At 56.1% G+C, this 27674-nt stretch overlaps 9 protein-coding genes across 9 annotated transcripts; 2 read left to right on the forward strand and 7 right to left on the reverse strand.

Annotated features, from left to right (window-relative positions):
* Window positions 1-115: 115 nt before the first annotated feature.
* Window positions 116-2305, reverse strand: F5144DRAFT_494355 (uncharacterized protein; the record flags this gene model as incomplete). Its single annotated transcript, XM_066786028.1, has 2 exons — window positions 116-2128; window positions 2246-2305. The coding sequence occupies 2 exons, from the start codon at window positions 2303-2305 to the stop codon at window positions 116-118; spliced, it is 2073 nt and encodes a 690-aa protein (XP_066641044.1).
* A 2585-nt stretch (window positions 2306-4890) lies between these two features.
* F5144DRAFT_630935 (chromatin associated protein KTI12) lies at window positions 4891-6635 on the forward strand. The gene is made up of 3 exons (XM_066792435.1): window positions 4891-5046; window positions 5112-6360; window positions 6410-6635. The coding sequence occupies exons 1-2, from the start codon at window positions 5041-5043 to the stop codon at window positions 6207-6209; spliced, it is 1104 nt and encodes a 367-aa protein (XP_066641045.1). The 5' UTR covers window positions 4891-5040; the 3' UTR covers window positions 6210-6360; window positions 6410-6635.
* A 567-nt stretch (window positions 6636-7202) lies between these two features.
* Window positions 7203-9617, reverse strand: F5144DRAFT_280484 (Sec63 Brl domain-containing protein). Its single transcript, XM_066783699.1, has 2 exons — window positions 7578-9617; window positions 7203-7507 (listed from the first exon to the last, which is right to left on the reverse strand). The coding sequence occupies exons 1-2, from the start codon at window positions 9535-9537 to the stop codon at window positions 7347-7349; spliced, it is 2121 nt and encodes a 706-aa protein (XP_066641046.1). The 5' UTR covers window positions 9538-9617; the 3' UTR covers window positions 7203-7346.
* A 1026-nt stretch (window positions 9618-10643) lies between these two features.
* Window positions 10644-13456, reverse strand: F5144DRAFT_280526 (uncharacterized protein). The gene is made up of 3 exons (XM_066783700.1): window positions 12462-13456; window positions 11220-12381; window positions 10644-11160 (listed from the first exon to the last, which is right to left on the reverse strand). Exons 1-3 carry the CDS (start codon window positions 13153-13155, stop codon window positions 10878-10880), a joined length of 2139 nt encoding a protein of 712 aa, XP_066641047.1. The 5' UTR covers window positions 13156-13456; the 3' UTR covers window positions 10644-10877.
* A 780-nt stretch (window positions 13457-14236) lies between these two features.
* F5144DRAFT_576503 (uncharacterized protein) lies at window positions 14237-15700 on the reverse strand. Its single transcript, XM_066789137.1, has 3 exons — window positions 15433-15700; window positions 14937-15378; window positions 14237-14878 (listed from the first exon to the last, which is right to left on the reverse strand). The coding sequence occupies exons 1-3, from the start codon at window positions 15433-15435 to the stop codon at window positions 14463-14465; spliced, it is 861 nt and encodes a 286-aa protein (XP_066641048.1). The 5' UTR covers window positions 15436-15700; the 3' UTR covers window positions 14237-14462.
* A 728-nt stretch (window positions 15701-16428) lies between these two features.
* Window positions 16429-19050, forward strand: F5144DRAFT_492070 (docking domain of Afi1 for Arf3 in vesicle trafficking-domain-containing protein; the record flags this gene model as incomplete). Its single annotated transcript, XM_066785896.1, has 3 exons — window positions 16429-17247; window positions 17303-18550; window positions 18619-19050. The coding sequence occupies 3 exons, from the start codon at window positions 16429-16431 to the stop codon at window positions 19048-19050; spliced, it is 2499 nt and encodes an 832-aa protein (XP_066641049.1).
* A 12-nt stretch (window positions 19051-19062) lies between these two features.
* F5144DRAFT_630940 (Alpha/Beta hydrolase protein) lies at window positions 19063-20449 on the reverse strand. Its single transcript, XM_066792436.1, has 2 exons — window positions 19456-20449; window positions 19063-19394 (listed from the first exon to the last, which is right to left on the reverse strand). The coding sequence occupies exons 1-2, from the start codon at window positions 20248-20250 to the stop codon at window positions 19311-19313; spliced, it is 879 nt and encodes a 292-aa protein (XP_066641050.1). The 5' UTR covers window positions 20251-20449; the 3' UTR covers window positions 19063-19310.
* On the reverse strand, window positions 20450-21630 carry F5144DRAFT_576510 (uncharacterized protein). Its single transcript, XM_066789138.1, has 3 exons — window positions 21097-21630; window positions 20875-21023; window positions 20450-20804 (listed from the first exon to the last, which is right to left on the reverse strand). The coding sequence occupies exons 1-3, from the start codon at window positions 21181-21183 to the stop codon at window positions 20645-20647; spliced, it is 396 nt and encodes a 131-aa protein (XP_066641051.1). The 5' UTR covers window positions 21184-21630; the 3' UTR covers window positions 20450-20644.
* Window positions 21626-26788, reverse strand: F5144DRAFT_621800 (uncharacterized protein). Its single transcript, XM_066792082.1, has 4 exons — window positions 25947-26788; window positions 25304-25877; window positions 24838-25213; window positions 21626-24738 (listed from the first exon to the last, which is right to left on the reverse strand). Exons 1-4 carry the CDS (start codon window positions 26309-26311, stop codon window positions 21926-21928), a joined length of 4128 nt encoding a protein of 1375 aa, XP_066641052.1. The 5' UTR covers window positions 26312-26788; the 3' UTR covers window positions 21626-21925.
* Window positions 26789-27674: the final 886 nt, after the last annotated feature.

Raw genomic sequence — 27674 nt, forward strand, 5'->3', positions numbered from 1 at the left:
TCCTGCCTGGTATGTCGCTGGTGCCTTCGATTTCCGTTTCCAGCATTTCGAGCCCGCATATTCATCTCGGGTCAAGTACCCCCCCTCCCCTTCATCCTATGTTACTCCCCCATCATCACCCCCAAACCATATCGAACTCCGGTTTCATCACCCCAGGACTCGTCAAGGGCATCAGCCCCAGCCCATACTCCTCGCCCACCAACCCAGGCCCCGCCACCGCATGCTGCCCAGGCTCCCTCAGCTCCATATCCAACCACGCCGCCCCCGGGCCCGACCCCATCCCGTGCCCTATTATGCCTGCCCCTGCCCCAGCCCCGACCTCAGTCCCAACCACCATCTCATGCTCCTCGAGCAGATTGGCCACGGCGTCCGCCTGCCGGATGCCCGTCTCCATGTACAGGGTGCGCAGGCGGCCGACGACGTAGGCGCGCATCTCGGGGGTGCAGGCGGTGGACATGCCGACGACGAACAGCGGCCACACGACGCTGCTGGTGGCCGAGACCAGGAGCATGTAGCGCTCGGCCTTGTCCTCGGCGTCGCGGCCCTCGGTGACGTCGAGAATGGTCAGGCCCGAGGGGTAGGCGGGGCGCGGTCCGCCCGTTGCTGATAGCGGGCTGTAGACGCTGCTCGCGGAGTCGGAGGACCGGGCGGAGGGGGAGGTCGGCGGCGAGGGCGTCTCGCGGATCTCGACGGTCGCGATGGGTGCGGCGGCGTCGTCGTCGTCGTCGCCGCTGCCGATGGTGCCGTCGGCTGGGTTCATGAGGCCGAGTTGTTGGGGGACGTTGGCGGTGACTTCGCGGACTAGGTATCTGAGCTTTCTGCGGGCTTTGCGGTGCGCTTCGAGGTAACGGGTGGAGTCGAGGGTCGGGGAGAAACTGGAGAGGTCGCGGGAGATTTCAGCGAGGATTGTTTCGAGGATGAGAATGCGCGTTGTGATGATGTGGTTCCAGACATTGGCGTGGTGGAGGGAGCTGTGGAGGTGGCAGATGCCGTCAAAGACCGCCGGGTGGTGCTGTTTTACTTGGAAAATGCGGTATTTCCAAGAAGGTGTGAATTGGGAGGTCTGGTTCTCGATGTCTTGATCGATGGAAATCAGTCTGTCCACGATGATCTCTGGGTCGGACAGGAATCCGCTCTTAATATCGGAGCGCACTTGCAGCACCTGCCACATCAGTGGCATCAGTCGTTGATCGGGGTTCCCGGCTTCTGTCGTTTTTGACATTTCGTGCCAGAGCTCGATCAAGCAGTCTGGCATGGGTACGTTTCGCTGGACGCAGCTGACGACAACTCTCTGGCACAGCATCGAGAACATGCGTCTCCCCGCGCGCGTCTGAAATTGTGCGGGCCCTCGCATCCGCGCAAGCGCCGCCGCTCCGTTAACATGCTCCTGAAACGCCTCGACCGTCATTGTTCGTGGCGTGCTTTCCGTCATCATCTCGAACACGCCGAGGATGAGAACCGACAGCATCGTGCTGTCCTTGACGGCCTCGGCCGGGTCCTGCAGCGCATGGTTTGTCAACCGTAGTGCCGTCCCGTATGACTTTCTCGCGGCATCCATTAAGCTTGGTGACTGTGCCGTGCTCGCTAGCCCCATGAGTCCGACTGCCGTCATGCTAGCCAGAACGCCGTCAATATGTGTGTCGGGCGACGAGGGCGAAGGCCGCCAGACGTCTCGAAGGAAGTCAAACTTCTGGTGTGATACCGTCTCGTCGGCTGTGACATATCGTGAGAAGAAATAGGCAAAGCCATCTTCCTGGCAAGCCGGCGGAAGGGTGTACAGCTGTGCCATTGGCGGTGTCACTGGCCAGCTCCCCGACTCGGGCGACATTAGCATGCTGCTATCGTCGTGGTTTCGGCTGGCTGGGCTACCCGCAGCTGGTGTTGGGGGGACGATCAAGGACAACGTCCGCGAGCGAGGCTCAGGCGTAGCAGAAAACCGGCTTTCCGTGTCCGACGGTGTGCCCGGTGGCGAGATTCCCAGCTTGGCCTTCTTTCGGGCCCTGGCCTTGGCCTTCTTGATGACATGGGAACTCTCATCGCGAAACATGAGGTCGACGAGATTCCGGTAGCCAGGACATTTCTGCTGCCTCTTGTCGCACTGGCCACATCCCGGCTCCTTCTGGTCACACTTGGGTCTTGTTAGTGGGCAGTTCAACACGGGCATTACCAATGAAGAGGTTCATTCCGCCAATTTGCGGAGACAGGTTGTGGCGGAGCAGCGTTCCAAAGCAGAAAAACGACTTACACGAATCTTCCGCTCCCGGCAGTTGGAGCACCCCTTGCTCGGCTTCCCGCAGTAAACCATCTTAGAATAATGACACTCGACGCCAAACCTTGGGTCAAGCCCGGTGAGACGACGCGTCCAACGGCGCAGTCCGCCTCTTCCGGAACATTCGCCGGAGGAGTTTCACGGCTCGTCCCGCAATGGCAAAAACGCCGCCAGCTGATCGCCGCGAACTAGTCTGAGGTCCAGGCCTCAGCGGCGTTTGGTCTAGAATCGGGGGCGGCGGAAAAAGGGGCGTCGGCCCGAGTGGCACGTGTGGACCAAAGGGGCAGAATCCGCTATGTCGAAGGTCGCCTGTCGTCGGTCAAGAGTTGCTGCGAAGATGCCTCGTTGAGAGCCCGGCCGGTTATCAGCTCCTTTAAGCTGGAACTGGTGTGGTCGCAGAATTGGCGGAGGCCGCAGCAGATATCCCCGACGCGGTGGGTGAACGTCGACCCGTGCCTGCAGGCTCCGAAAGGGTCTCCTGAGTCAAATGCTCGATTCGTAGGGCTCAACTGGCCCTGGCGAGGTGCAGATGTGGCGGATGTCTGGCGAACGCCAAGCGGTTCCCTGCAACGGACCAAGGGTGAGGAGACGGCACACAGCCCCTGTTCTTGCCCTGTTCTTGCCCACAGCCTTCAGTTATGCCGATACCTGAGGCTCTTTGAGGCTGGCTCTCGGTTGTGGCGGTCATGGTGAAGAAAACCAGGGGGAGATCGGGCGCTCTGGTCGGGGCAAGCTTGCAAACGTGGTGGTTTGAAAGTACCGGACTATCATCATCCACTTGCGATGGGATGGAAGAGCAGGGGTATTTCCTCTTTGGGCTACCTGTGCGAAGGCGTTTTTAACGAGTGGGGAGATTGGCGTGTCTTGGCGAGGCTCCCAGCACCAGAGACCCCAAAAGCTTAAATGGTGCCTGGGCTTCTGATTCGTCAGCGCGTCGCGTCCACCAACATGCCCTGCAGCGTGCAATTGACGCATCGTGGCTTGTTCCAGAAATCTTTGCTCCCCCAAACCTTCCCGCCTTTGCATCTGCATGCGGGATGGGGAAGCCACGCGCGAACACGAAGTCACGCCATGGCTTCGGCGGCTCAGACGGGCAACGGGCGGCGGGCAATGGGCAACAGGCGGATTGTTTGTTTCGTCCCCTCCCCTGGGCAACCTAAGAGTCGATCCTGATCTATACCAGGCCGTGGGGTTATGATCTGTCGCTCCTCGGCTCGGAGGACCCGATGCGGAACGACGGAAACGAGCCGCTTCTCCATACATGCCTCCAGGTCAGCAACGGGAGGATACAACGTTCTGACTTAGCGGGGCCGTTGCGGTGTTAACCCGACCAGCCAGACCGCTGAGATTCGGAACCGTTGTAGGTACGGGGGATTGTGGGTCCAGTTTGGTGGTTTGGGGGCTCGGAACGTCTGGGGTTCCGCGGGTCGAAGAAAAAAAAAGCGAACGAAAGTTCCGTTCAACAAGCCACAGATTCGAAGTTGCAACCCGATCCACAAAGGCAACACACAGCCCTACGCTAGTGGTTGGGCGATGCAGCACGGACCACATTCCGGGCTGGGGAAATTGCTGCACCGAACATTCGGAGCAAAGAACGCCCAATCAACCCAGGTGCATTGGACTTCGCCCTGGTCTTGCAGAGCCATCGGCATATGTGGATGTCTCCCATTCACTCCCAGGCGCGCTAGCTGTGGCTGGAAAAATCAGGATATGTCATCGTGTAACCCAAATCCCAACACCGACACTCTCTATTAGTGACCGGGATCCATTATGAACCAAGGACGAGAAGCATCGACAGCCTACCAAAACATGGAACAACAAAAAGTTCGTTACAGCCCCTTGGCATCCCGGCCCGAAACTGATATCGGAAAGATGCATGGGTGGCCCGGCCCCCAGATCCCACCCTTGTTCATCCACAGCTTCGGGTCGGGGGTAAATGAAATCCGGTGAAACCCAGTGCATCAACGCCATGTTGTCAAATTTCGGATCGATCACCAAGAACCTGGCGGCTACTTTTTATAGCCCGACGCGGGAGGGATGTGGTGTCCGCGGCTCCCGAGTCTGACGCTCAAGATGAAGAAATTACGACTCTTCACAATACCCCCACACAACCACTCGGAGACCTTCTGTCTGAGTGTGTCTGCACTCGCCCCATCAGCCTTACCTGTATGTTGAGGGCATCTCGCCTTAGCCGCATGCATGGGTCATAGTCACAATCAAGTTTCCCAGAAGGGGGGCGGGAACGGCTTAAGGCTGGATGAGGTCTGGCGGTGATTGGATGGAAGCTACAGCTTCATGATATTCGTACCTTGCGTTTACCCCTATCCCCCGCTGCTTTCCTGTGTGACCTTGATAACCGGACGGCTGAGATCTGAGGTATTTTGTGAGACAAGCTGTGTAGCTCACCGTTAGCTAGCTAAAGTGACGGCCCGTGAGAAGTGTTTCTTGGGAATCCAGAGCTCCTACGAGCTATGTAAGATTGAAGTATCCCTTGGTTTGAACTGAGGGCACATTGGGACAGGGGATCGGAATGTATTCGTAACAATAGGTGTTTCTTTTGACGCAGACTGAAGAAACCCTTGTAACCCTGACTTTTCTGGGGTTTGGTATGTCATACCAGCAGAGTGGGTCTTCCCAAAATTGCCCCTCCATTGCCATGCTACACAGTATGCCCCGCCATAATTCTCCCCAGAATCTAAACACCAAAGCCACCATCACGAAAATCTCTAATAACAACGTGATCCCTCTTCGGGACCAACACAACCCTAATTATGCCAGTACGCCCTCCATACCCCCCATCCCACCTGAACAAACTACTAACAAGACCCCTCCCTCAACACAGCTCATAACAATAACCGGCCTCCCCACCTCCGGCAAAAGCACCCGCGCCCGCCAACTCCACGCCTACCTCGCCGCACGCATCGCCGCCCTCCCATCCCCCAACACCCAAACCCCAACCTCAACCTCAAACCAACCAAAACCCAAACCCCCCTACAACCTGCACCTCATCTCCGACGACACCCTCTCCATCCCCCGCACCGTCTACGACTTGTCCCCCGCGCAGCTCCCGGCGCACGTACGCTCAGCTAACGCCTCGGAGAAGGACGCGCGCGCGGCGGCGTTCGGCGCGGTCAAGCGCGTGCTCTCGCCGCGCGACATCGTCGTGCTCGACGGCCTCAACTACATCAAGGGCTGGCGCTACCAGTTGTACTGTGAGGCGAAGAATTTGAGTACGCCGAGCTGTGTGCTGCAGGTTGGGGGGGGGAGGGAGAGGGCGAGGGGGGTGAATGAGGGGAGGTTGGAGAGGCGGAAGTTGAGGGGGGAGGGGGAGGGGAAGGGGGAGGGGGAAGAGAACGGGGAGAAGAAGGCGGAGGATGAGAACAACGACGATGTTGACGACACGGAACCGTACGAGCCTGCCAGCTGGGAGAACCTTGTTTTCCGCTACGAAGAGCCCAACCCTATGGCGCGTTGGGACTCGCCGCTGTTTACGCTGATATGGGAGGACGACGAGGCGCAGACCAAGGAGGTATTCGACAAGATTTGGGACACCATCGCCGGTGAGGGCAGGAAGCTGGTCAGGCCGAACCAGTCGACCGTGCAGCGCGACAAGGACCCCGGCGGCGACTACCTGTACATATTGGAGCGCGAGACGCAGGATGTTGTCAAGAAGATCCTGGAGCGGCAAGCGGACGAGGGCGGCGGAGCGGTCCGTGTGCCGAGGGTAAGCAACCCGAGCGGAGGCAGAGCAGGGGACGACCTAGTGGTAGAACTACCGGCGAAGAAAGTGGTGTTGCCACAACTACAAAGGTTTCGGCGGGCGTTCGTGGCGCTGAACCGGGGTGGCATTGGGCTTGAAGCAGTTGGGGTGTTGGCGGCGGAACGGCTACGCGAGAGTTTCGTCGGCTATCTCAACGACGCCTTCGAGAAGGATTTCTGAAGGCAGCGCCATCAATGGGATAGTGAGCATAACCACTCCGACATGCTTAGGGCCGAAAGGAAATCTCGGCTCGAACACATAAACATGTCGGCGTGAAGGTCAAAAGGCCCGCCAACTAGCCGCCTTCGCCGGAGGCAGGCACTCTGATATGGTACGAAACTTCGCTATGTTTTTGGTCCTGGCCTGCTAACTCGGGCCAGGCAAGGCGAAGAAGTATGCCCGGCCCCGCTGCCCTCGGTACGTCACTGGTATGGTGATAGACATCTTGAAATGGGTATGTCAAAGCGGTGTAAACAATGGGGGTGAGGAAGATACCCATGTGGGTACGTTTGGATGAAACCCACTGTGGGTTATTGAACCTATAATTGTCCCAACTAGTATACGTCTGCAGAAGAGTCACTAGAGAAGCAATAATACCAGGCATCGAAGCCGATCCCCGGCATTATCTTTCCACGGGCCGACGGTGATACTTGTGGTTAAATCCCTTACTGTACCCACTCTCCTTGGCCATGACGCGTCCTGCAACCCTTTACTAGGGCAGGAGGACCATAACTATTCAGGCATGAAGTACGCGTCCCCGTCTCCCCAATGTTCATCGGAGCTGCCTAGAGGTTATCCCTCAACTGCAGGTAGCCGTTGGGACGGGGGTTGATGTGGCCCACTCGCCCTCAGATGATAGACACACCCACACTTCTCTAGACGGGTGCCTGGATGTAGGACCTCTGGCTGAGTGAGATATGCCGGAAAAGAACGAGTGTCCATCGAGTTGCCTGTTTGTGTTCCCCACCACCTCCGGAGCGGTGAGCTGAGCAGGCAGACATCATACCCAAACCGTCCCCGACGCACCATGACGCATACTACAGACGCATACTACATACAAAGCCTACATCGTTAATTCCCTCATGCCTCTGACAACAGAAAGCAGCCCACGCCATACACACACACACACATATACATCCAAGCCAGCGAACAGAAGGAGAGAGAAGTGTAGAGAGGTCGCTTTGAAACCAACATCCACAGCCCACAGCACACAGCCACATACATCAACAGCCCATAGCAACGGGGAAGCGCCGGTATGTACAATTATCAGAAGCCGGAATTACCTAACCAAACAAAAAACCCTTAAGCAAACCCAATCTAATCCTCCGGCTCGGTATCCGTATTTGTGGCGCTGGTATCATCTTCCTCCTCCTCGGTCCCGCTCTCCTCGTCCGAGTCTGACTCCTCCACCTTCTTTGGCTGTTTCCTCCTCTTCGGCTCACCGCCCTTAGCGGCATGCATAATGCCCGCGATAGAATCTGCATGTGGTCAGTGGCATGTTCATTTTTGAACGAGCAGGGAAAAATAGGAAGAAAAAAAAAGACTCACCCTCTTCCGGTTCACTAATCTCGTCCTCGACTTCCATCTCCGCCGCCTTGCTCGCCTCCTCCACAATAAGCGTCACCTCCATCTTGGTGTCAAACCCAACATAGCTGTCACACACGACGTGCATGACAAAGGTGTAGTGGCCGGCCTGGGGCGGCGCCTGGAACTGGGCCTTGAGGGTCTGCATGGCGAAGGTGGGGGTCTTGCCGTCGGCCTCGAAGATGGGGCAGTCGAACTGGGCAAAGGTGAAGGGCGGGACGGCGACGCGGCCTTGCTTGGAGTCGGTCAGGAACACGTGCCACCTGGGGCTGTGGTCGCGCGCAAAGTAGGGGGCGGCGGCGAGGGGCGCCGCGATCAGCTCGGCGTCGGCCGACTCGTAGATGGGCTTGCCCGTCTTCTCGTCCTTGCCGACGAGCTTCTGGGTCTTGCGGCCCGAGATGGCGTCCAGGTCGTCTTCCGCCGGGTCGATGTCTTCTAACTCGGCGGTGTTGATTTCGGGGACCTTCTCGCTGCCAGGGGGCACGAAACGGCCCTTGACGACGAGGGTGACGAGGGAGGACGGGATGATGAAGCGCTCGCCGGTGACCTTGAAGTAGGCCTTGGCGACACGTAGGTAGGGGAGTTGCTTGGCGACGCTGACGGCTTCCCGGTATTGTTCTTCGGTAAGGAGGTTCTTGCCTACCACCAAGCTGCGACGCTTCGCGTCTGGCCTGTCCATGAAATTTTGGACGCTGGTGTGGACACGCGAGTCGCCCTCGGCGGCTTTGACGACGGCTGGGGTGAAGTAGGGCAGCTGGAGAAGGGGCGACGATTTGGGAGGGAGGGCTTGGATCAGGAGCTGGCTGGTGTAGTAAGAGGCCAGGAGCGGACCCGTGTTCATGTAGGCAAGGGCGATAGCGTTGAGGGCCTTGTTGAGGGAGTGCGCGATCGGGGCAACGGCAAACTTGGCCTTGTTCAGCTCGGCGTCATCCAGCTCGATCCGGCCCAGGTAAGCCCACAACAGCGCCAATGCCTTCCTTTGCGGGCCGCTCTCCAGGTCCTCGAGCTTCTCCTTGTCCTTAACAGACAGGCCGCCAGCCAGAGGGGAGAGCTCGCCCTCGGCGAGAACCCTGGACTCCACCTTAGAAAGACCCGAGTCCGCCTTGTCTCCCTTCAGGAGTTCCTCGTACTCCTTACCAGTGCTGAGCGCGGTCACGGCGCCGCCCTCGTCGATGCCGTCCTTGTATTCGCGGAAGATCCTGTTGGCACTCTCCATGAGGACGCCCTCCTTGGAGCGCCTGAGGGTGCCGTACCACCAGGACCCTACGAGGTAGGGCAGGAGGACACCGAAGAGCGCCGAGTAGAGGAGCACGACGTACTTGCCATTGCCGTCCGACACGATGACCTTCGGCAGCGCAATGTTGATGCTGTAGCCTTGCTTCCCGTCGGGATTGCCGTACTGGATGTAGTTGTTGCGGATGTCCTCGTCGGTCAGCGCTTGGTACGCCTTGGAGATCTCGACGTAGCGGGCGGTGAGGTCTTCGATCGTCTCGTTCTTGGCCGGGTCCGGCTTCGCCTTGTCGGGGTGCAGCCGAAGCGATAGCCTCTTGTATGTGCTCTTGATCTGCTTCTCGGTGGCCGACTCGGGAATGTTGAGGATATCGTACGGGTTCCAGAGCTTGTGTACCGGCGCCTCGGTCGTCTGGATGAGGTAGAGCATGTAGCCCATGACAGCCCAGCCCGTGACGACGGCAAAGGTCAACCAGAGTTTCCTGTCCTTGCGCTTCTCCTTCTTGCGCAAGGAGTCGACCGTGGCTGAGTGGTCATGTTTAAAGCTCGTCTGGATGCGCGGGAAAGATGCTGCTGGGTCTCGCGACCGCTTCACTAGGAAGTATGTGAGGGGGACGGTGATGATGAGGGAGAGGGTGAAAACGAAGAAGGGCCAGAGATAGCCCTCCTCGTCGTACGCGTAGTCGGTACTCATGGCGGGCAGTCGCTGGACCCGGGTGGTACCCTGGCGTGTGCGTGTGCGTGTTCCTTAAAATGCAACGAATCCAATCCAAGGGTGGTTCCAATAATAAGGGAAATGGATAACAGTCAGGATGGGGAGAAGGAGCAAGCCCGACGTTGGAGCATCCGCACAATTAAAATGGGATGCAACTCAGAGACTGGTAGTTGACGAACAGGACAAAGAGCGAAGTCCACACTCGAAGTAGAGGAATTGGGATAATGCAATGTGGCGGCTTCTTCCACTTTCCACTTTCCACAGGTGTCCAGTTGTCCAGTCCGGTCTGCGCCCGTCGCCTTTTTTTGCGGAGTGCAGCTGGAAGTGAATCGTGGCCTCCAGATCGAAAAAGCAGGGGTCAAAGCTTCCCGCTGCTCCACATCCTTGTCAGTTGGCGGCAACGCGACAGAACCCAAAAGAAGCCCCACACGATCCCCTGTGGCAGGCTGCTTGACAGCGCACGATGCACGGCGCACAGCGGCCCGGGGCGGTGGATGTGCACCGTTTTGGTTAGCTGGTAGGTAACTGGGGGATTGGATGTACCTGCTTAATTATATGAATAATCCGTAGATTCATTTACATAGTTATTGCACAAGCGTGAATTGATCTTGGTTTAAAAAAGAAACACAGCGGGTTGTTGAGACCCAGATCGCTTAATTCTCCCAACAACTTCCATAAAGGCTTTTCTGACTAGTCTATACACATATAGTGACCCATGGGACTGGAGACCATAGGCACATCGAAGCAAGGAAACCAGGAACCGGGAACCAGGAAACCAGAGGGATATGATGAGGAAAGGAAAAACAGTTCGCTCCCTGTCTATCTGTAGAAAATGCCAATGATGTGCTCATGCCAGACAAGGGGCAGCCAATGTCGTGAATAAGATGACCCCGTGAACGCCTCCTTCAATGTTGTGGTGAACTGGCCAGTAGTCTAGTATGCCGAAAAAGACAATCCATCTTTTCGCGATGACAACCCAACCGGTGCTGCCGTCCCTAACGCGCCCCGATCGACCTCGTCACCACCCCCATGCAAATGTATACAACGGCGCTCCCCGCCACCAGCACACCCAGAACATACGGAGGGAGAAGCACGGCAGCCACGACCAGCACCAGCCAGAACCGACGCAGCTGTTCCAGCCGTCTATCCTTCTGCTCTTCGGCTTCGGCTCGCCAGGCCTCCTTGACACCGGTCCCGTTTCTGCGGGCCCATCCGTCCTGGCCTTGGCTCCGTCGCTGCTGTCGGCTGTCGCGGTCATCCTCGTCAGAGGTAGCATCTTCGCTCCCGTCATCAGTCGACTCTCCCTCGTCGTCGGGTTGTCACGAGAATTGGAAGCCCTGCGGGAAGCCCCCTCTGCCGCGGCCCCGGTCGTTGAACGAGAAGCCGGGGCCACCAGGGAAGCCGCCGCCGCCGCCGCCGCCGAAGGGGCCGCCGCCACCCATGCCTCCTCCCATGCCACCGCCCATACCGCCGCCCATGCCTCCCATCATAGAGAAGAGGATCTCGGGGTCGATGCCGCCGCCCATGCCGCCCATGCCGCCGCCGCCGAACATGTCTGACGGGTCGGCCAGGTCTACGCCGCTGTCGTAACGCTCGCGCTTCCTGCAGTCATGTTAGTTTTGGAATATCAAGGCCAAGGTAAAAATTATACAAATACTTACTGAGGATCAATCAGTGTTTCGTATGCCTCGCTGATATCCTTGAAGCGGGCTTCGGCGTCGGCGTCGCCAGGGTTCTTATCGGGGTGATGGACGATGGCCAGTCTCCGGTAGGCCTTCTTGATCTCGTTGTCGGTCGCGGTCTTCTCGATACCGAGGATCTTGTAGTAATCCTTCCTGAGCGACTTCTTAAGTTCAAGTTCCGCCTTCCGCACTTCCTTGGCGATGGTCCGATCCTCGGGGTCAAGCTCCTGAATTGACTTCCACTCCCGGACGGCGGCCTCCCACTTCTCCGCCAGACCCAGAGCGTTGGCCTTGGTTTTGCGGGCCTTCATGTACTGGGGATCAAGACTGACCGCCTTCTCGCAGTCAGCGATGGCATCATCGTACTGCTTGAGCTTGATCCGGCACAGGGCGCGGTTCTGCAGAATCTTGGAGTTGGTTCCCTTATTCGCCGGGTCGACGTCAAGGGCAGATGTGTAGAGGTCGAGGGCTGCTTGCCACCGGCCAGCTTTGTACTGGGTATTACCATCCTCCTTCATCCTCTCCAGCTTCTGGACGGTCCGGAGCCACTTGATGGCATCCCTGAAATCGGGATCACAGCTGAGTGCCTTCCGGAAGTGTTGGACGGCTTTGTCGTTCTCGCCCTGCGAGTACAGGGCCCGGCCACGCAGCACCAGGGCCTCGGGGTCCTGGCTGTTCATGCGTAGGAGGGACATGGCAATGTTTTGAGCCTCGCCAAGAGAGTTGGCGTCACCCATCTTCAAGAGGGCCTCGCCGCGCATGAGCTGCCACTTTCTGGGCTTCAGCGCGCCGACACCGAGCAGCTTCTCCGCCATGTCAAGGGGATACAAAACCATGGATGCGGCCGTACCATCCCGGAGAGCCTGCTGTGCTGCCCGGAGATGACGAAGCATGTCCTTGGCGGGAGCCATGTCCTTCGCGGACGGCGGCGGCTGGATGCGACCGAATGTGGCAATGGCATCCTCGGGCTGGCCTAGGCTAGTGTGGATACGGGCGAGGCGGAGGAGAATTTTGGGATTGCGGGGATCCAAGTCAACAGCCCGCTTGCAGTCCTCTAGGGCATCACTGTATTTGCCGGCAGACATGAACGCTGCCGCCCGGTTTCCTAGGTAAGTGGCCGAGCTGGGCTGGAGGACGACAGCTATAATTCATTTCCGTTAGCCGACCGTAACACACACTCGCGGCTTGTACGACGTGGGACTTGACTCAGCCTGGACTCACCCTTGGTGTAGAACTCGACGGCATGGGTGTAGTCACCCGCCTTGAAAAACTTATTGCCCTCATTCTTGAACGTCTCGGCCTGCTCGGCATCTGATTGCACAGGGCTGGAAGGCTGGGATCGGTGGGGCGGGGGAGCGGGGACTTCTTCGTCAGCGGTGTCGTTTGTCGACGGCACATCGGCACCGTTGGTCACAGGCACGGTGAAGGTGTTCTGATGGGACGGGGGGTTCGCCGGGCGTGGCGGCTGGTACTGCGGCGGCGGCGCCTGCGGAGGGGGGGCAGGAGGCGAGGAGGGGTTGCCTCCGTTGACGGGCTCTTTGTCGACATCCATTGAATTGCGGGCGCTCATAGCAGAGAGTTCCGACAGGCGCTTACGCTGCTCGGGCGGCAGGTTGAGGGGGTGAGTGTCCGGGTCGATCTTTTTACGGCGCCCGGCGTCGGTTGGGTGCCGCCCAAAGGGGCGCGAGGTGCGCTGCGTTTGCGGCTTGGACTCGCGCGAGTTCGGCGAGGGGGCACGCTGGGAAGAAGCAGGCTTTTTAGTGGGCGACCGAGAACCTGAAGATTTCGTGGGCGACTTGGTAGGAGACTTGGTGGGCGAGGATGGTTGCGACGATTCGAAGAAGGCGGCTTGCTGGTCCTCCTCCTCGTCGGCGGAGTTTGGCTTTTTGGACGATATTTTGGAGAAAAACTTCATTTGCGAGGTATTGCAGGAGAAAGTCGTCAACTACCGGGGTCCGGATTGTAATATGCGGTTGGTCCCGCAAAATGAAGCGTCAAAACGGCGTGACTCCCGGGACAAGGTCAGGCAGTGTATCGCTGCCGGTGCATCAGGGCAAAAATAGCTGGGAGGATTTGGGGGAGGGTACCAAGCGCCGGGTATCCTAGGTTATCGGTGCGGGTGCGCATGCAATTGCGAGCAACTCTGGATTTTTTTTTGTTCGGAGCACGAGCGGCCAAAAAGTCGAGGAGGGGGCTTCCTGGCAACAACCCGGAAGAACTGGGGCACCAGGCGGAAAAAGTTGGGAAAGGCTGGAGGTCGGGGAACTGTTCAAAAACCGGCGAACAAAGGCAGCAGGACGATCAACCCATCACGCTTCGGATGTTTGGAAGGGTTTAGACGATTGCTCAGCCCTCAGGCAAATCATGGAGCCCTTGGGGCCTCTTGACTTGCGATTCGAAGAAAATATTGGGCTGGCTGGGGTTGCCCGTTGCTCTGGAAATTGGTAGGCAGGAGAGAGCCATTCGTCAAACACCCAGCGCCGAACTGCGGGGGACAGCGGGTGGGATCCGGCGCCTGTCACCAAGCCGCCACGGGACCATTCAAGCGCTGGAACAGGACCCTGGCGCAGGCAAAAGAATTTACGTATCGGGGCACATCACTGTAAGCGATTCGTGACCGGAGGTTGGGGAAACCGATTCTCGAAGCTTCTGTGGGTCGGTCCGTCCCAGGTTCGGGAGGGTTTGCGCTCTCCCGGTCAAGCCGTTTGCCATTTCTGGGGATCCTGTCGTCATTGGTTAGGGGAGGTTGAACAACGGTCCATTCGGCTTGGATAACAGCAGGTTTCTTGATGAATTTGGGGTTGATTCCTGACATCCAACTTCCCAGCCTCCCAACGGATTCACAGCCTGGTGTGTGTGTCTCTGGTATGCAAACCAAAAATGGATGTCATGTCAACAAATGCCGAGCGGCGCTAGGCGCGGATGGCACACGAGCGAGCTGTCACAGTTACGGCACAACATGCCACTTGCAGTCCGCCAGTCCGCCAGTTCGGCGGCCAGCCAGCATTGTATTGGTTGGTAATAATTCCGTGACTCGCCCCCAATGCCGAGAACTGATAGTCCATAAATCATGCCCTTCACCGTTAGTTGGTATTGCCCCAGGCTTGATGACACCAAACAACAGCAGCCAATGCCCAGCCACCCATTCATATTGATACAAAAAAGTAAACCATCCAACCCCACAACGCCCATGCGAACACCTGGCGGGCGCTTCACATGAACTCAGGGTTCCTCTGCATCGTCATCGGCCCGCGCAGCGGCCCCGTTCCCACCAGAAACTGTATTTACAAAATCCTGGTACCGGAATACCTCACCACGTTTACCCAGCCCCGTGGCTGAGCTCTTACTGAATGCCCTCCGCCCTGTGAAACCAGCGATGACTTTCTCAACGTCCAGCGCCGTTAGGGGCTCCTGGCCGGGCTCTGGTGCCGTATGCAGCAGCGCATCTCTGAGCTCTGCGACATCGATCTGGCCACTGTCGTCGTCGTCGAATGCTGAGAATGCAGATAGTAATTCGGGGCCCGGCGACAAAGCGACCAGCGAGTTTGCTATCGAGTTGAGAAACAGCGCCATTGACATGGTCTGGGGCGCTGACGGAGGGAAGAAGTGGGACACGTCGCCCGCGTTTGATGGGAGACCTAACCCTGCTTGTCAGCTGGCCCAACTTGTGATAATTATGCATGCGATTCGCCCTACCCAGCTGAGTGAGCATGTCTACGACATCTTCCCTATTCACGGCGCCGTCGCTATCGCGATCCAGAATTTGGAATGCTTCCCGCATTGTGCGAACCTGCGAGGGCTGCAAATGCGAAAGTGCATTACCGTGGCCTATTGTGCTACCAGTTGTAGAAGCGGCCACCGATGGCGGTCGAGGAATTGTGGGAAGGCTGCGCGGCTGGGGAATGTATTCGTCGGGGTCGTCTTCCACCGTAGCATGTATGCGAGATTTTCGGAACTCTTGCGCTGGGCTTGTGACCGGGCTGCCCATAAACTTTGCGCGCGCCTCGGAAAACCCATCCCTCGTCGGTGTAGGAGTTTGTCGCAATGTCGCAGAGGATGCTGGCGATTGTGGGCGGCGGAACGGTGACGATCGCGCGGACCCGCCATAACTCAGCGGAGACGGTTTGTATGCTGCCGACTAGTTTCGGTCAGTATGATTAGAAAAACGCACGCCATTTTCTTTGTTTCCTACCATATTCAAAACTGGCTTTCCGATGTTGCGCGTCGAGGTAAATGTTAGAAGGGGATTCCGCGGCGGGCTTGCTGCGGTGCGACGCTGGAATTATCAACAAATGCGCCCAATGAAAGTTAGATCAGTTTCAAGGCGCCTTGAACAGTGCACTGAAGTGTCTCCAAAATCAGATAATGTTTGATGTCAAGTTTATAAAATCTCGGCGTTACTGACACTTTGGTCGTGGACTTATCATCATCAATCGTGATCCGCTCTTTCAATGTCGGCGGGCCGATGGCAAGGGAAAGTAAACAATCTGCCCGGACAACCAGCAGGGGTATGACTTCAGCCACAGATCGATTGCAAGGGGGCATTTGTGGCGTTCGCCGACTGCGGGGCTGGTGTCATGGAATGCTTGTTTCAAGCCCCCCAAAGTGGGCAGGGGGTTGCTGCCGCCCGCTCTCAGACCCGCCCCTCCAAGCAAGCACCCCTCAGCGGCTCAAACCCCCACCAAGCAAGGGTCGTAATCCCCTGTCAATACCCGTGTGCCAGAAGCCGAAAAGGGGAACAAGCGTGCGGGAGTGCTTGACTTCATCGCAGAACAGGAGCATCCGTCGTGCTTGAGGCCGACCTAGCTCCATGCTGCCGGTTGCACCTCGGCATCGCATCTTCCCGCTACCAATCCACACGAAACAATCGCACACCAACAAATAGATACTCGAGCTCCAGAATTGCTTTCATCGCTTCTCACCTGCTATTACCCAACCCACAGGGACCTCGAGTCCTCTGTTAGATTGCGAACAACCACCTTCACAAAGCCCGAAATAGCTACGAAGTTTAATCTGTCAACATTATATGCCTCGAATTTAGTCCCTTTCTTGTTTCTTATACCCATTGCCTTGACGGCATTGCGACCATAAGCACCGCTTGTAGCAATTCCCCGTCTCTCTGCGACAAAAGCGATTGCGCGAGGAAGAGAGTACGGGCGGGTGGACTGGCAGCAAACGCGGCACTACGATGGCCTCGGGCCAGTTCACTGCCCCTTATTTGAAAAGAACCAGCAGTGCGGCTAGCTACGCCAACGCCACAGGCCTACAACATCGAAGATCGCTCTCGACAATCCCGACGTCACGCCCCACCCGCTCCCCCCAACCCCCTGCCGGAACGACCCCCGAGATGGACAGAACCTCAGACCCGAGCTTCAAGGGCAAGGCGCCGTCGACCGGCACCGGCACCTCCTCCCAGCACAGCTCGCTTTCAGCGAGTGCCCAACCACACTATGCTGCCGCCGTGCAACGGCCACGGAAGCTGCGCTCCCAGTACCCCCGAGGGGGCACCGAGAACCATGTCGAGTATATCCTGGTGGCATCCTTCGACATTGACCGTGGCCCGGTCATGGAACACCAATATCCAGTCTCCATTACCGGCGATGAACACATGCTTGCCGAGCTCATGCTTCCGGACCAGGCCCATGTTCGTAACCAGGACTGGACCATATTTTTTCTGCATAAAGACACTAGCCATGAAGAGGACGAGGCGGAACGACAGGCAAAAGAGGAGAGGAGAGCTCGGCGGATCAGGAGGCGTGATCGAGCCAAGGGTATAATTCACGAGTCTGATGAAGAAGACGAGGAAGAAGGCGATTTGGATGACCTGGATGACGACGACTGGGATGACGATGAGTCGACAGATGAAGAACAAGACGGTTTTGAGGGCCCTCCGTTGGTTTATGTTCTCAATCTGGTCAACACAAAACAGGACAAAACGGTTAAACGAGGTGCAGTGGTCAAAGCTATGGCCATCTGCACCCGGCATCCTTTTTTACACATCTATAAGGTGAAGGGAACGATACGACCTTGCCGGCCCATCACTCTTGCTAATCTTTCTTCAGCCTCTATTACTACTGGCCTTGGAAGAATACTTCAAAGCACCTGTGCCCGAAACCCTGGCGATGCTCTACAACGCAGTGAACGAGATGGATTTGTCACTGATGCCAAAGCTGACCTGGCTTGAAAGACACCTCCTTCAATCAAGCGAGAACAAGGATTTATTCGTCGAAAAGTTCGAGCAGATGATCCAGGCCCGTATTTCCGGAAGATCTGGCGTCGATGTCGGCCAGCCGCTCGACGCCAGCAACGCTCCCCCTGCCCCACAGCCAACCGTCTTTCGGTCAGGATCCAAGGCGCACATTGAGGGACATGCCGCTTACGTTGTTCCCCGGGACACGCACGAATTCGAGAGCAAAGTCATGTACAAGGGCATCCCCATCCCCATCAAGGTTCCCGTGGCTGTTATGCCCGAGATTGTCGGGGATTTCTCCCTGATCAAACTAATCCAAAACTTCTCCGACTCACACTCCAAGTCACCGCAGACCTTCTCCCTACATCCCCATCTTACCACAAACGGGCCCACCACACATCCCATTATTGTGCTTATCAACGCCCTCTTGACACAGAAGCGGGTCATCTTCCTCGGGCACAACATGCCGTCCGGGGAGGTCGCCGAGGCCGTCCTCGCCGCTTGCGCGCTCGCTTCGGGTGGTATCCTGAGGGGGTTTACCCGGTACGCCTTCCCATACACAGATCTCACCAAGGTGGACGACCTCCTGAAGGTGCCTGGGTTCATCGCCGGCGTGACAAATCCCACCTTTGAGCACCACCCGGAGTGGTGGGACCTGCTCTGCGACCTGCCCAGCGGCAAGATGAAGATTAGTAGCAAGATCGAAGCCGCCCCTATTACGGAGGGTTTGGTCTACTTCCAGCAACAGAACCCGGCGTACGCAAACCTGATCCACAACTCGTCAAGCAGCGGGTCGGCGTCGAACGACTTGACAGGCGACGCCGCCTTCATGGCCGGCATCCTGCAGAGCATCACGTCGAGGGCGGGCGAACGGGTGATCCGAGCCAAGTGGAGGTCGTGGGTGCTCAAGTTCACCCGCATAGCCTCTGCCTTTGAAGAAAGCGTGTACGGCGCCAGCGCCCTATACATTGGCAACGAGGAGCAGGACGCCAACCCGTCAGCCGCCCATGGCCACGGGTATGTGTGGGTGGACGAGGCAACGAAGGCGAAGGAGCTGGCTGGGAACGTGACGCGGATAGAAGGGTGGCGTAACACGAGGAGTTATTACAGTTTTATCCAGGTATGCAACACCTCTATCTCACCCAAATCAACATTACATCCCCCCAACTAACCACAACCCTCCTCCAGGACATGGCACACCTCTCCACCATCCGCCCCCTCAAAGGCCTCGACCTAGCGCACCTCCACGACCGACTACGCACACAGCGCCTCACCCCCATGCAGAGCAAAGAAATCTACGACACGCTAGCCAAGCACGTGCATTCCTACGACGAGATCTGCATGCTGCTGAGCGTCGCCCCGGAGTCGCACACGGGGCTGTTCTATGTCGCGCTCGGCCTGTTCCACAAGGACCGCGACGTGCGCCATAGGACGGCGGCGCTGCTGGAGCGTGTGGCCGAGCATGAGGCGGGCCAGCACTGGTGGCGGATTTTGAGCCGCTTTGAGAAGCTCGCGTATGCGAGGGTGAAGAAGGAGGTGGAGGCGGAGGCGAGGGCGGCGGCGGCGGGGGAGAAGGGGGATGGGGTGGGGTTTGGGGAAGGGGAGAAGAGGGTTAGTTGATAGTGGGTGGGAGTGGGTGGGGGAGAGGGGGAGAGAGGGTGGTTTGGTATGCTTAAAAAGGGACATTCAGATGGATATGGCGTTGTTAGGATTGGCCTTTTATATTTTGTATGGGGATAGGAAAGTTGTATACCGGCGGTTATATCGTATCGTTCCCGGTTTGCTGTTTCATGTACCTATTCTGCCGCCCCTTTCTAACACGGGCGGTCCGTTCATACTCATCAACCGCATATCCCAGCCAAACTCCCAAACTCTCTGTTCTACAACAGCCCCAGGTGCTTCGCGGCGTGGTTGACGTGGTCGTCGCTGAAGCTAGCCATGAAATAGTACGAGTGGTCGTAATCCTGTCAATCACAAGTCAGCAATCCCCTCCCCCAACGACCTCCCAGAGTTTATACCACTCACCTCCTGATACCTCACCGTCAACCCCTCCACCCCCGCCTCCCTCGCCGCCGCCTCCAAATTCTCCGGCAACAACTGCCCCTGCTTATAGAACCCATCCCCCGTCCCCACATCCACCAACGCCTTCAAATCCCCCCCCTTCCACCCCCTAACCAACTCCGTCGCATCATGCCTCTTCCACCCCTCCCTGTCCGAGCCCAAATACCCCTCAAACGCCTTCTCCCCCCACGGACAGCGACTCGGGTTCGCGATCGGCGCAAACGCGCTCACACTCTTATACAGCCCCGGGTTCTTCAGATACAGCGTCAGCGCGCCATGCCCGCCCATCGAATGCCCCGTGATGGACACGCGCGCGGCGTCGAGCAGGGGGCCGTAGGTGGGGTCGGCGAATAAGGCGCGGGGAAGTTCCTGCGTGATGTAGCTCTCCATGCGGTAGCCGGTGCTCCAGGGGGGCTGGGTGGCGTCGATGTAGAAGCCGGCGCCGGCGCCGAAGTCCCAGGAGGCGGTTTCGTTGGGGAGGTTGAGGCCGCGCGGGGAGGTGTCTGGGTAGAGGATGGCCAGGCCGAGTTGGCTGGCGCGGTGCTGGAAGAAGCCTTTTTCGGAACAGTTTTCGGGGGTGCAGGTTAGGCCGGAGAGGTAGATTAGGAGGGGGACTTTGGTGGTGGGGTTGGGGGTGAGGGCTTGCGGGGGGAGGTAGAGGTTGACGGCCATGGGGGTGGTGGTTTCGGTGGATTGGTGGGTGAGTTTGTGGAGCTTGCCGCCGAAGGAGGCGATGGTGGCTTTGGTTTCGAAGGCCATGTTGGGTGGTTGGTGGTTGGTGGTGTGGTGGTGGTGGTGGTGGTGATGATAGTGATGATAGTGCCCTTTGGGTGATGGGTGGTGGTGATGGTTGAGTTGAGGTTGAGGATGTGGGTGGTTAGAAATCACCGAGTACCAAGCAGTAGAAGGGGAAAGGAGGTTTAATTACTTCCGGATTAACTCCTCCTTAATTACCACCACCAGATATTAGAGATAGCTAAAGCTCCTAATTCAAAGCACCAACTCCCGTAAAGCTACCCCGCCAATTGACTTGCCGATGGCGGGGTAGAAAAGGACAAGAAAAGCAACCCCACCAAATGACATGCCGTCATCGCCGAACACCGAAGCCAAGGCCGGATTCTCAACCACTCCTCTCCTTCCATTATCCCCAAGTTTACGAACTCTCATCTTCGGTCCTGTTGAGATGGCACTCAAACGACTCGATGTACTGGTTCCACCCAATCCTAGTAAGGTTGAATTTGTTCTTGTAGTCGTACGACACCGCGCCAAAGGTGCACCCTGTCGGTGACATGCAGATGCCGCCGCATTCCGTGCTTTCACATTATTGTCATTAGTTTCCAGGTCTTCAATGGATGGATATGCCGGGCAGTGGCAAAAACTCACAGGTAGGGGTAGCAGTAGAAAGGCGCATCGTCTGGCGCAAAGGTGGCGGCGTTGTGGATCAGGGCCGGCGGCAGGTTGTAGCACTTCTCGAGCTCGTAGACGTTATACTCGCAGTGGCCTTGGCCATTGGGGTCGGTGCAGATGAGTACCTGTACCGGTAGGTGGTTGTGTGAGACTGGGATGTACATCGACGGCTAATAATTAACAGGTGGGGGAACTTACACCACCGATCTCATTGTGCTCGGTGGGCACGGGCGAGGCTTGCGCAAGGGAAGCGAGCAAAACGGTGAAGATCGCCTTGAACGACATGGTGGTTATTGAGGTAGGCTTGGTAGGCTTGTATGGAGGTTTTTGTTTGGCGAAGTGAGCCTGTTATTTCGCAATTGCTCTGCGGTCGTATGAGGGTTGCCTGTAATAATCGATCGAGGAAGGAACAAGCTTCGTTTTTATAAGCAACGCCAGCAGCTTACTGCCTTACCTCCTAGGTAAGTACCGTGCCTACAAAGCGAGCAATCCTCCTTGCAACCAACACGAGGTCAGACGCCGATGGCGGAAGCAACAATGCGAGTAGTGCAGATACGAGCAAAACCAAACATTACATCATAGCAGTCACTTTACCTACCCAGGTGGTTGCTGCTGCGCAATTCGGTAACACGGCATGGGTTTCTGTTGGTAGCTCCAGTCACAGAAGAGGTCGGAGGGTGGCCTCTGTGGCGTAGGCTGATGATCCCTCTGAACTTGGGTGACTGGCCGGGGTTAACGAATCCATTACATTGCTCCCATTGGTGACGTGGGATCTCGTGATTTGATCGAGTGACATGGAGCTAAAGCCCTGTCATTATGGTGCGAGTAAGAATTGCCAAATCTCCGGGCATTTCTGGTTGGTCTCCGGGTTGTTTATTTCCTGTCGGTGGTTGACTGGAGTTGAACCGCAAAATGCTCCCCTCTTGGTGTAGAATACATAACCTCAGTCCCAGTCTCTAAAACAGCACAGAGAAAATCGGGAAATGCCCTGGGATGACGGGGTATCCTTCTTTCTCCTTCCTCTCATCTATCTAAAACAGCACAGAGAAAATTCTTTGGGACGACGGGGTTTCCTTCTTTTTCTTTCCTCCAATCTACCTCCTGATTCCGCCGCACTACCCCTCGCTTCCAGATCCTCTTCGTGTGCATAGTCTTCTCTAATAGGTCCGGGAACAGGCGGCTCAACTATTGAACCCCCCACAGGCTCAACCGGGCCGGGAGGCTGAACGCGCTGCCGAATCATTTGTGTATCGTAGCCCTCCTTCTCGAACTCGGCGAGCATGTCTGCCCAGGCTTTCGATTCTAAAGTCGATTGTGACGCGGTGCCTCCCGCATCGAGGAGAATTTGGCACATCTCATAGCGCCCGACGCCATCCCAATCCGCAGGCTTATTCAGTCCATTGGAGGGGAAAGAGACGACCCAATCCAGAGGAGTCCGATTTGCATTATCAAGGAGGTTGGGGTCCGCGCCGTGGCGTATCATCACCGAGGCGAGGGAAGGCGGCACAACGTGCAGTGGCCAGGCATTGCACGCAAAGCGACCGTCCTCGCCGAAAAGGCCCAGAAGAAGGTTTGCACTGGCTCCAGCTTCAAGAGCAAGCGTGGCCAGTTTGAGCAGAGTCGAGTCAGTGATCCTTTTTGGGTAGGTATCGTGTCTGTTCCGCCAGGCTTCCTTGTACAGCCACGTGAGGAAGTTGTACTCGTTATTCACCGGGTAGCCATTCTCGAGGAGTAGGCGGATGGTCGTCATATATCTCTCGAAAAACACGCCCCAAGGGGGGGCGAACACCAGTGCTTGAAGTAAGGGGAAGCTCGTCAGCAGGGGCTTGTTCATGGTAGTGAACCCGCCAGGCGCGATCCGGGCCAACCAGTCTCGAAGGCACAGTGTCAGCCCGCATGAGGCGACGAGAAACACAAACACCTCATCCCGATTCCAGCTCTCTTCCAGCCCGTAAGGATCGAGAAAGGGTATGCTGTAGAGATAGTCGAAATGGCTCATGCCAGTGGTAAGCTCGGACTGCTCGGCGTGGTAGGCGAGATGCTGTAATTCTTCGTCTCGGGAGTGGTAAGCCTGGTGCCTGGGAGCGCGATCATGGCTATTCTGCATTCCTCCGATCGCCATGAAGTTGTTCCGCGCCCATCTCTTACTCAAGCTCCAGTACTTGAGATGAAATGAATGCCCGTTTTCATTGACGAGGCATGCAAGATCCCCCACTACAATTCGCTTGAACGTGAGGTTCGTGGTAAACTCAAGGACCGTTTGATGCATTAGTTGGGGGCGGTCAATGTTATCCTGTCTCTTGATCTCGACCAGGCCTCCACCCCAAGCCGCAATGTCCTTTCGTGCTTGTTTCTCGCTATCGCCGGGGTAAGGGAGGTTTGGTAGAGGTAGTGATCCATTTCCACTTTCTGGGTGTCCTTGGCGCAGTGCGTCCATGGCCTCTTGATAAGAATTGCAAGTCGATACCAGTACAGCGTCTCGGATCTGAATAGCGGTAACCGGAGGACCGCTGTGGCGGATGAGGAGCTCGAGCAAGGCAAATGCTCGTCGCCGGTTGCTCCTGCTAATCCGGTTGATGATGAGCTCGTAAAACTCAAAAAGATCATCGGGGAGCTCTTGTAGCTTGGACTCCAGCAGTTCTGGCGTAACAGCGTCCGGGCTGTACATGACTGTTTCAAAGAGGACCTTCAGGGCAAGCTTGACCCATAGGAAAACACCATTAGCCCGAGCGATAATACCCGGTATTAGCTGGGTAACATAAGGGTTCGTGATATCCGACTTGGTTATAGAGCCCGCTGCAAACTCCTCCATGTCATTTCTGGTATAGTCCTGTAGAGCAAACCCTGGATACGAAGAAAATTGTTTCCTAAGGGGCTCCCAAGGACGACTCGAGAAGCAGATTTTCACAGCCGTCATTGACGAAGGGGAGCGCTGGATTAGACCCTTGAGAAAGCGACTGATCAAGTCAAGGTGACCGTCAAACTCGTCGAGTGCGTCGAAGAAAAGAATCAGGTCCGTCCTGGTCGCATTCTGGTCGAGAAGGATCCGGAGGACTCTCTCGAGCCTGGGAATTAGCCCATCTCTTTCATCGTGAAACTCGGCCATGGCCTTAGTAAGGAACTTGGTCATTGGCTCGGCGCTGTACGGCTTGAAGCGAGTAGCGACAGACGTTATGGACGTCCTAAGCGAGGCCAACTCGGCTATCCAGTGTGGCTTCATTTCCGCCTGTCGTCTAGAGAGCTCGGTGTATCGAGACTGGAGGAGTGGTAGTCTCCTACGGCACTTGTCCAGATTGGCTGTGCGCTGTATACCGAACAGCTCGTTACTGTGCTGGGATAGAATTCCAATTTCTTCCCGTATGTTCTCGATCTCTTTGAGGGTGGATTCAAGGCTTGCCCTAATGCCCTGCATTTGCCGTTCTATCTTTTGTTGCGCACTTTTAAGCGCTTGGTACTCCTCCCAGGTTTGCTCATGCTTCTTCCGGTAGATATTGCGGTATGGTGCAAGGAGTTGGAGGATGAGGCTTCGCAAAACACCCTCGAAGGATTTTTGAATAGCACTGCCGCGGTAGTGGAAGAAGAAGCCAGCCTTCACCTCAAGGGAGCCAGTATTCCAGTTGTGCAGAAGCTCCCACGTCTCCTTACTTTTATAGATTAGCTTCATGATGGTCGATTTCCCGGAACCTGGCTTGCCGTTGATCCAAAACAGCTCTGATCCTTCCTGCAGCCAGCTGGAGAACGAAGATACGTCAAAGACCCATTCAAACGTGTTTTCAAACGGGTCATCAATCTGATCGATGCGGAAGTCTAGCTCGGGGGCGTGTAGCTCCTTGTGTAGATCTAATCGCCCGGTTTTACGTTAGGTTGTTGTTGGGTAATACACGGTGATGAGTGGTGACTGGAGTGATACAAGAGCCCAAACTTGACAGTGTAACGTACCTGCCATTGACGTGAAAAGCTGGCCAAGTTTCGTTAAAGCATCCTCGCCCTCGCATGGCTTGGAGGAACCGATCGGTAGCCAATCCTTTTGTGTGCTATCGCCGACTGGAACTAATTTGCCTAATGTATCACGCCGTCCAATTTCGTTGTCGCTCCCGTTGCCAATAGGCCGATTTGGAGAGCAAATTTCGGAAAGTGAATGCAAGATGACCCTCAGGTTTGCATCGTCCCTGGGAAACTTGACCATGTTTGAATGGTCTTCGTTGATGGGAATTGTCAACGACTTTTTGGTTCGGTAGTAGTGACTCGTTGCCGACTCGGGGTTCACAAGAACGGTAGGACGGCCAGTCCTGGCCCAGGTTCCATCCGAACGTTGCTGCAAATTTTATTTTTCAATGGTCAACAACGCCTTTATTAATGGAAGTTCCATACGCCTCCAGCCGAGGTTCTGAAGGTAGGTACGTACCACGACGGTTGATGATACTTTCGTTTCGTATGCCCAGAGAATGCACGCTTTCCTAAGAAAAGATAGCCCTTCGAACTGCGCATGCAACTGCCGCACGTAGTTGCTACCGCCCTCCCGCGATAGATCCTGTACCAGGAATTCGTTCGGTTGTCCCTCCACCATGGCCATCAAATGGGATTGCTCCATGCCCAGGCTTGGGACACCGAACATGATGGCGCCCAGAACGTTATCAAGAATATTGGTGATGGTTTTTTCGCCGCTGGCCGCTTGCACAATAGCCTCTTTAAAGACTAATCCACCCAGGCTGTGCGCGAGAAAAACAATTGGTTTTGACGAGGGACTCGGAAGATTCCAGCCTCCAGACTTGAGATGGAGTAGCAGGCTCTGCGCCAGGTCCGAAATGGATTGGAACGAAGAGCTCTCGATAAGGCTCGAATCGTAACCGTAAATGATTGTCCGGAGTCCTGGTATCGAGGCCGGGATGGCATCCCGTATCCACATGAAAGTCTTGTCGTGGCCTCGCGGTTGCCATGAGCCAAAAGGGTGGCTGGCCAATCCCGAGACGGCGATGCAGCTGATTGTCCAAAGCAATGTTTAGTTGATAATGATAGCGGGATAAAGATGTACAGCGGGTGTTACCTACTCAGCACGGTGCCTTGCCGGGTCGACATCATTGAGGGCTGTCATGCCCTTGAAGTGAGTATCGAGAATCAGGACATCCCACGGCGGGTGACCTCCCTGCAAGGCGATAACCCACTCATCGTCGTCCATTGCATTCTGAAGGCATGTCGGCGCTGCCTTCAATTGGATGGTAGCGACTCTGGATGGCTGCTCCTCCCATTTATCCAAGGTCTTTGCGATTGAGTAGACGATGACTTGGTGTGCAGACAATTGCAGGGCGGCGCTGAGCAGGCCGGCAACCTCGTCCGAGCTGCAAATACGGCTGGGAAGGTTGCGTAGCCGAAACACCGTCCGGGTCAAATCTCGAGCGGGTTTCATTTCGGCCATCGAAGATCATGTGCCGGGTTCCACGCAGGGCGAGCCGATGTAGACCTCAACATTCGGGGTCCATGCATGTTTTCAGCCTGGTTGCATGTGTAAAGTGGAAGCGGGGAAATGCGGCGAGCTGAAGGCCCCCTGTGTCAGACAGAACTTGATTGGCTTGACCCCAGCTGAAGTTATGTATGCCCTATTGGGATCGGGAAACGGGAAATGGGAAACCTGCACGTGTGGTGGTCATGTTCACCTATATGTTCACCAGGATAGTCTGTAAATGGTCTGCGCTGAGGACTCGCTGCCGAGCTTGGCAATGCTTGGGTACAGTCTTCCATCAATGCTCAAGCATCTGGGTTGATTTTTTCTAGTTCGACGCGAGGTTACTCAGGTTGACCATGCTCGCTTATCAGCGTGTCTAGACGGTCCGTAACAATGTATGTACATGCGGGAGCGAGGCAGCGTGAAGATGGGCTTGTCCGGGTCGGCCCCTACCCAAACTTCACACGAGTCTTCGTCGTCTACACCTCCAGTTTCCCTGCTCGGGTTCTCCTCTATGTTCAATCCAGTATTCCAGTTCCCCCACGCCCCTTGTTGGATATATCATATGTAGACACTCACTCTCTGGCCAAAAAAAACCAAACTCCAAGTGGAGGTGTCGCCGAAACTTTGGACGAAAGGAACGAAAAAGAAAGCCATTTAAAAGCCCAAAATCTACTTTTTATTTGACTCGGTTTTTATTATTTTGCTCGACTTTCTTCACATCTTCTTTTTCTTTTCTTTTTCTTTTCTTTTTCTTGATTTCTTGCTCCCCTTTCGAGTTCGGCTTTTTTTAGCCAAAGGGAGACACTTGCTGGATCATCTAGCTACCTGGCTCCGCTTGGTGTGATAAAGCGTGGGAGGATATGTCGTTCCTGGGAACAGAGTTTGGTGATCTTTTATATGACATATGTGATGAGCTGCGAGTTCGAACGTCGGTATAATGAAAACTGAGCAGCTACGGCCTACGCGTTCCCAACCGTTATTATCCTCAGAAAGCGTCGTTCAAAGGGGGCAGTTTGTTATCCTCAAAGCTACTAGTTCTGGCGCCTTCTGAACAGACACAGAACTTTTATAGGCAAAATCTACACTGGCATCTCTTCATCCATGCCTATCTTGACGGTGATGGCAGACCCCGGACACAAATTCAAAAACATTAGTTAACATATGAATAAATGGTTCAGAGTGGCTGAGCATCCAGATGTAAAAAACCCGGTTTGAATCGAAAAGCAGCATCAGCATCATTACCGCAATGTTGTGAAAGTGGAATCCCAACGCCGAAACTGAATTGACGTCAACAAGGCACGAAAAGGATGAAATGCCGCAAGACCCAAGCGAG

Source organism: Chaetomium tenue (genome assembly GCF_020726465.1).
Source record: "Chaetomium tenue strain MPI-SDFR-AT-0079 chromosome Unknown F5144scaffold_5, whole genome shotgun sequence".
Lineage (NCBI taxonomy): Eukaryota > Fungi > Ascomycota > Sordariomycetes > Sordariales > Chaetomiaceae > Chaetomium > Chaetomium tenue.

Coding starts and splice junctions, on each gene's coding strand:
- F5144DRAFT_280484 (XM_066783699.1), bottom strand. CDS start 9,537: ATGAGTACCGACTACGCGTACGACGAGGAGGGCTATCTCTGGCCCTTC. Junction 7,508..7,577: donor GATTAGTGAACCGGAAGAGG/GTGAGTCTTTTT, acceptor GACCACATGCAG/ATTCTATCGCGGGCATTATG.
- F5144DRAFT_280526 (XM_066783700.1), bottom strand. CDS start 13,155: ATGAAGTTTTTCTCCAAAATATCGTCCAAAAAGCCAAACTCCGCCGAC. Junction 12,382..12,461: donor CGTCGAGTTCTACACCAAGG/GTGAGTCCAGGC, acceptor AATGAATTATAG/CTGTCGTCCTCCAGCCCAGC. Junction 11,161..11,219: donor GAAACACTGATTGATCCTCA/GTAAGTATTTGT, acceptor ACATGACTGCAG/GAAGCGCGAGCGTTACGACA.
- F5144DRAFT_576503 (XM_066789137.1), bottom strand. Junction 14,879..14,936: donor AGACATGCTCACTCAGCTGG/GTAGGGCGAATC, acceptor AAGCAGGGTTAG/GTCTCCCATCAAACGCGGGC.
- F5144DRAFT_630940 (XM_066792436.1), bottom strand. CDS start 20,250: ATGGCCTTCGAAACCAAAGCCACCATCGCCTCCTTCGGCGGCAAGCTC. Junction 19,395..19,455: donor TGACGGTGAGGTATCAGGAG/GTGAGTGGTATA, acceptor TGTGATTGACAG/GATTACGACCACTCGTACTA.
- F5144DRAFT_576510 (XM_066789138.1), bottom strand. CDS start 21,183: ATGTCGTTCAAGGCGATCTTCACCGTTTTGCTCGCTTCCCTTGCGCAA. Junction 21,024..21,096: donor AGCACAATGAGATCGGTGGT/GTAAGTTCCCCC, acceptor CTACCGGTACAG/GTACTCATCTGCACCGACCC. Junction 20,805..20,874: donor TTCTACTGCTACCCCTACCT/GTGAGTTTTTGC, acceptor ATAATGTGAAAG/CACGGAATGCGGCGGCATCT.
- F5144DRAFT_621800 (XM_066792082.1), bottom strand. CDS start 26,311: ATGGCCGAAATGAAACCCGCTCGAGATTTGACCCGGACGGTGTTTCGG. Junction 25,878..25,946: donor CCGGCAAGGCACCGTGCTGA/GTAGGTAACACC, acceptor TTGGACAATCAG/CTGCATCGCCGTCTCGGGAT. Junction 25,214..25,303: donor AAGTATCATCAACCGTCGTG/GTACGTACCTAC, acceptor TAAAATTTGCAG/CAACGTTCGGATGGAACCTG.